Raw genomic sequence first — 6,706 nt, 5'->3', positions numbered from 1 at the left:
TGGGCGGCAACTGTATTTCCCCTGTAACTCTTGACCATGTGCCATGGCAGCCGATTAAATATGAAGACCCTGGATCAATAAATAATTCCTTTCAATGTTCTTCAGTCCTATTGTTTGAATATTTTAAAGCAGCTTTGTGGGAAACAAAGAATACAGTTGCAGACATTTCTAGACAGGCCAATCCTCAGAAACATCATTCTCCTGGAGAGACACGTGTCAACTGGTTTTTGGGGACAGTCGTCACAGCCTACCCACAGGGGTGATGCGTCCCACCAGCCACGCTCACTCTGACCACACGGAAATTGGAGGAATGTCCTGTTTCGTAAGTACTGAAGCCAGACTGGCTTGTCATCTCAGGCTAACAGTGGGCTGTTTTTCTCTCTTTTGGGGACAGAATCAAAAATGTCAGTACTCACTTCTCCAAGAGGAAAGGTGGAGGTGGTTCACTGCCGAAGAACAGAGTCACAGGATATTTATTGCATCAAAAACCTCATTAGAAAATTTACCCAGAAGCTGTTTGGGAGTCTTAATATCATCTCTCTTCTGTAAGTACATAGCAAAGGGGCTCCACTCCTTTGTCCTTGTGGGGCTTGTGGCGAGGAAAGGGCAGCAGGAAAGTGTGCCCTACTGAGTGGGAGATGTCTGGGAACAACCATCGCTAAGTCCCGTAGCAACATGTAAATTGAAAAGACTTCTCATGACTTTTGGATTCAGGCAAACTAGGGTTCAAATCTCAACTGCCCCACCCACTAGTAGAGTCACTTAGCTACCCGTTTTGAGAATTTATTTTCTTTCAGACTGTGTGCTTTGCCAACATCGTCTTGTTTATCTCTGAGGTAGCCACTGTCATGCCCATTTTACAGATGAGAGAGTGGAGGCTCGCCCAAGGTCCAGTAGTTAGTAAGTGACAAAGCCTGGATGTGCTCTTAGCCACTCCTGTTGAAGGGTTCTTCTCATCTTCAAAATATGCCTAGGGTTTTTTTTTTTAATCTTTTTTCTCCCTGTTTTGGTTTTTTTTTTTTTTTTTTGGACACCAGAATATGAATATCCTATAAGCTGTTCCTCATTATTTTTATTGAAAATGATAAGTGAGAGCACAGTGTTTTGGATTTCATAAAGCTTCAAGTTAAATACAATCGAAATGTTTAAACTAGGCCAGCCTAAGACATTAAAATTTGCAATTTCTGATCACCACACTGATGAATGTAACATAAATTTGGCACAGTTTTGTTGGAGAACAATATGTGTATAAAAATGCTTTAAAAATATGTATAACAAACGGAGCTGGAGGAATCAGGCTGCCTGACTTCAGACTATACTACAAAGCTACAGTAATTAAGACAGTGTGGTACTGGCATAAAAACAGAAAGATAGATCAGTGGATCAGGATAGAAAGCCCAGAGATAAACCCACGCACATATGGCCAACTTATCTTTGATAAAGGAGGCAGGAATGTACAGTGGAGAAAGGACAGCCTCTTCAATAAGTGGTGCTGGGAAAACTGGACAGGGACATGTAAAAGTATGAGATTAGATCATTCCCTAACACCATACACAAAAATAAGCTCAAAATGGATTAAAGACCTAAATGTAAGGCCAGAAACTATCAAACTCTTAGAGGAAAACATAGGTAGAACACTCTATGACATAAATCACAGCAAGATCCTTTTGGACCCACCTCCTAGAGAAATGGAACTAAAAACAATGGTAAACAAATGGGACCTAATGAAACTTCAAAGCTTTTGCACAGCAAAGGAAACCATAAACAAGACCAAAAGACAACCCTCAGAATGGGAGAAAATATTTGCAAATGAAGCAACTGACAAAGGATTAATCTCCAAAATTTATAAACAGCTCATGCAGCTCAATAGCAAAAAAACAAACAACCCAATCCAAAAATGGGCAGAAGACTTAAATAGGCGTTTCTCCAAAGAAGATATACAGACTGCCAACAAACACATGAAAGAATGCTCAACATCATTAATCATTAGAGAAATGCAAATCAAAACTACAATGAGATATCATCTCACACCAGTCAGAATGGCCATCATCAAGAAATCTAGAAACAATAAATGCTGGAGAGGGTGTGGAGAAAAGGGAACACTCTTGCACTGCTGGTGGGAATGTGAATTGGTACAGCCACTATGGAGAACAGTATGGAGGTTCCTTAAAAAACTAAAAATAGAACTACCATATGACCCAGCAATCCCACTACTAGGCATATACCCTGAGAAAACCATAATTCAAAAAGAGACATGTACCAAAATGTTCATTGCAGCTCTATTCACAATAGCCCGGAGCTGGAAACAACCTAAGTGTCCATCATCGGATGAATGGATAAAGAAGATGTGGCACATATATACAATGGAATATTACTCAGCCATAAAAAGAAACGAAACTGAGCTATTTGTAATGAGGTGGATAGACCTAGAGTCTGTCATACAGAGTGAAGTAAGTCAGAAAGAGAAAGACAAATACCGTATGCTAACACATATATATGGAATTAAAAAAAAAAAAATGTCATGAAGAACCTAGGGGTAAAACGGGAATAAAGACACAGACCTACTTGAGAATGGACTTGAGGATATGGGGAAGGGGAAGGGTAAGCTGTGACAAAGGGAAAGAGAGACATGGACATATATACACTACCAAACGTAAGGTAGATAGATAGTGGGAAGCAGCCGCAGAGCACAGGGAGATCAGCTCGGTGCTTTGTGACCGCCTGGAGGGGTGGGATGGGGAGGGTGGGAGGGAGGGAGATGCATGAGGGAGGGGATGTGGGAACAGATGTATATGTATGACTGATTCACTTTGTTATAAAGCAGAAACTAATAAAAAAAAAAATATATATGTATAACAATGAAATGATTTCATTTTTTTGACATTATGGTGAATTAAACACCTTAATGATGTCCTCTGGATGGAAACATGTTGATACATACACACACACACACACACACACACACACGTACGGACTGTGCAGAGAACATTGTCAAAATGAAATCAGAAACTTCAGGACAATAGCAGGAACCCACGCCACTCTCTCCTTGAGGATTTTTGCTGCATTCTAGAAACCTCACAGTTTTGTTTTGACAGGTTCACAAAGAACAGAAGATAAATACTCCATCCACTTAAGGAGGGAAGTATCAGATTTCTTTGTATAAAACTGTGCTGTTCTTTGTAAGCATGAAGGAGACAAACCCACTGCATAAAAGTAAGGAAACTAGCCTGTTTCAACCTCAGCATGAATGAAGGGGGATAAAGCCTCCCCCAAGAATTCATAAGCACGTGTTGATTCAAGGTCTGTGTTAATTATCTGCATGGTCCCCAAAAGCTTCAAAACTTCCCAAGTAATGAATGCATTTTTAGACCACCGAAACTTAGTTAGTTTACCCATTAGACTGAATAAAGTAGAGGAAGCGGAGAATTTGATTAAAAGTGGTTGCACATTAGTAGTGTGTCCAGGAGACCCACTGAAATAAGTACAGCTCAGGTCTGAAGGGGTGGAGCTTCAGCTCAGACTTCAAGTAATACAGATAAAATTCCAAGGAACATGAGCTCACAGTCAAGAATCACAAATATCCAAGGAGACATTCACCATTAGTGAGAACCAACAACAAAAAACTCTACAGCAGAACCAGACTCTCAAAGCCTTCAGATATTAAGTCAAAGAATATAAAATAACTATGCTTACTTTGTCTAAAGTGAGAAGATATGTTTTAAAAGACCATAAAAATGAAAAATGAGAATTAAAAGAGTCTAATAGACCATCTAGAAAAAAATAGTTAATATTAAAAGCTCTGTGGATGAATTAAACATCGTAATAGACACAGCTAAAGACAGAAGTAGTGAACTGGGGCATCAATACCAATAAATTACCTAGAATTCAGCACAAAGAGACAGAGACAAAAAATAAGAATGGAATATTTAACAAGTAGGTCTAATCAGACTTCTAAAGGGAGATAATAGGAAGTGCAAGAGTCAATATTTGAAGAGATAATGGCTGAGAACTTCCCAGAATTGTTGAGAAGCACCAATTCTTCTAGAAGACTCAATGGATCCCAAATAGGAAAAATACACAGAGAATTCTACAACTAACCACATCATAATGAAACAGCAAAACACCAAAGCTAAAGAGAAGATCTGAAAAATAACTATAAAGAAAAGACAAATTACCTGCAAACAACTAAAAATTAGACTAATGATGATTTCTCACTAGCAACAATGGTACCCAGAAGATAGTGGAATGTCTTTAATATTGGAGAGAAAATAACATCAAACTAGAATTGTATACCTAGAAAACAATTTTTCAATACCTAGGGGAAAATGAATGCATTTTTTAGACAAACAAAAACTAGTTTACCAGTGAACTCTGAATTAAGGAAATTCCTCAGAATATACTCTAGGCAGAAGGAAGAATATCTCAGCTGGAAAACCCAAGATAAAAGAAGGAATGTAAACAAAAATAAGTACAAATATGAAAAAAATCTAGCTTGTATAAAACAGTAACATTAATAATGACTAATCTAATATAGGTATTAAATGTAAATGGTAAGTTATAAGATATGAATAGTAAGTTAGCTAAACTACAGGACAAAAATAGCAGGTAAATTGGGAGTCCTGTGATTAGATTGAAAGTACTCTTAAGGTATTGTTCAGGAGGAGGGTGTGGTAGCTAGTATTCAAAGGTTCTCCCCCTCCCTCTCATGAGCCACAGGTCCTGCATTAAGTCCTTTTGTAGTCCCTTCTTGACCTGAATCAGGGTTGGCCCTGTGTAACCAATAGAGGTCAGCAAAAGTGATGCTTTATGACTTCAAGTCTAGATCGTAAGAAGTCTGCAGCTTCCACTGGGCTCTGGAATGCTCCCTCTTGGAACCCAGATGCCATACTGTTAAACGCTCAAGTCATGTGGGCACATGCAGGTGCTTCACTTGGCATCCTCGGCCGAGCTCCCAGCCAACAACCAGCATCAACTACTAACAGTATGAGTGGAGACGTTCTAGACATTGGATATTCAGGTGACTCTGACCACCAGCACCAATTGACTGCCATCACCTGAGAGACCCCAACCAAAAACTGCTCAATCAAGCCCAGCCAGCCCACAGAACCATGAGGGATAATAATGAATTGTTTTAAGCCACTAAGCTTAGGGGTGGTTTGGTACATGTCAGTTGATAACTGGAGCAGAGGGTAAAGACTTTGTTAGAAATATATGTTAACGTGGCTAGAATAATCATTTAAAGATAGGTGGAGAGATGGTAGCTTCTGATCTGTAGAGGGAAAATGGACCAAGAAATTTATAACAAACTGAATCTCAAAGAAGGCAAGAAAGGAGGAAGAAAAAAGAAACAGAAAACATAGAACATATTAAAATCATGTAATAGGAAGATAGAAAACAGTTCAGTTATATCAGTAATCAAAATAAATGTATTTGAACAAAATTTTTCAGTTTAAAGAGAAAGATGGGAAGATTGGCTGAAAACAGAACAAAACAAACAGCAGTCATATTTTACATATAAGAGACACACCTAATATATAAAGTCACAGAAGGATTTAAAGTCAAAGTATTGGGAAAAAAAAGATGCCAGCCAAAATCTCATCCAAAAAAAAGACTAGTGTTGCTCTATAAATAGCAGACAAAATATACTTTTGGCAGAAAGGATCATTGCAGATAAAGAGGGTCATTATAGCAATATAATGATAAAAGGTTTTGTGCTTGAGGGAGGTATGACAATTTAGACTTGTATGCTCCTAATGACAGTCATAAAATATACAAAGCAAAAAATCAATAGAACCAAAAGATGAAATAGACATACCCACCATCATAATGGGAGATTTAATATACCTCTCTTAATAAATGGAAGGTCAAGCAAATTGAAAATCAGTTACAACAAAAGATTTCAATAAGAACCCAATTAAAGAACTTGATCTAACGGATATACGTAGAACACTGTAGCCAGTGTTAGAACATACATAATCTTGTAGACATGGAAACATGTATAAAAACTAACTTCCTCTCAGGCCATGAAGCATCCCCAGCAGTGGTTAGTACCACATAGCACGTTCTTTGACAACAATGCAATGGAGTTAGAGATCAATAACAAAAAGACAATTAAGGAATGCCCATATATTTGAAAATTTTGTAATGCAATAATAAATAATCATGGGTCAAAAAAGAAAAAGAAAAATTAAAATACATGGGTTGAATGAAAATAAAAATATATGTTAGATATATAATTATACGTATGTAAATGTAAATACATACAATACGTGAAATCAAGTTAACTCTGGTGTTGCAGCTAAAGCAGGCGTGGGCGTTGATGACATTGGAGGCTCCCATGCCTCCCCTATTCTCTGGGCCTCTGTGTTCCTCCCTGCACTGTAGCCCCTGCCTCTGAAATCAGCCTGGAGCTGTGACTCATCCAATAGAACGTGTTGGACATGTGCTGTGCCGGTCCCTGGTCGCTGAGCGCCCTACCCCTGCTGGGCCTTGGAGTGGCTGTAAGCGTTCCTGGAATCCATGTGTCTGATGTGTTTATGTATTTTCTGGATTGGCAGATACAAAAAGCGTAACTTACATCATGTGGGAGGGGAGTAGTGAAAGTTTTTTTAATGTGAAAATGGGGCCCTCATGACATAACGTTGAGACCTGCCTTAGAAGCCAGCCTATTTTCAGAAGTAAAAGTAAATTTACATTTTCATTAGTG

General features: G+C 38.5%; 1 protein-coding gene across 1 annotated transcript in view; it reads left to right on the top strand.

Annotated features, from left to right (window-relative positions):
• Positions 1-402: 402 nt before the first annotated feature.
• The window catches only part of CFAP61 (cilia and flagella associated protein 61), a gene marked incomplete at both ends in the record, with an annotated part of 251,873 nt that continues 245,569 nt past the window's right edge, over positions 403-6,706 (top strand). Inside the window, one exon of the mRNA XM_079719874.1 lies at positions 403-545. Within this exon, the coding sequence (XP_079576000.1) occupies positions 403-545 (143 nt within the window). The remainder of the gene's footprint in view (positions 546-6,706) is intronic.

This window comes from Hyperoodon ampullatus (genome assembly GCF_949752795.1).
Source record: "Hyperoodon ampullatus genome assembly, chromosome: 14".
In the NCBI taxonomy this organism is placed as follows: domain Eukaryota; kingdom Metazoa; phylum Chordata; class Mammalia; order Artiodactyla; family Ziphiidae; genus Hyperoodon; species Hyperoodon ampullatus.
Note: the sequence above shows the minus strand (reverse complement) of the source record. Positions and strands in the feature narration are given on the sequence as shown.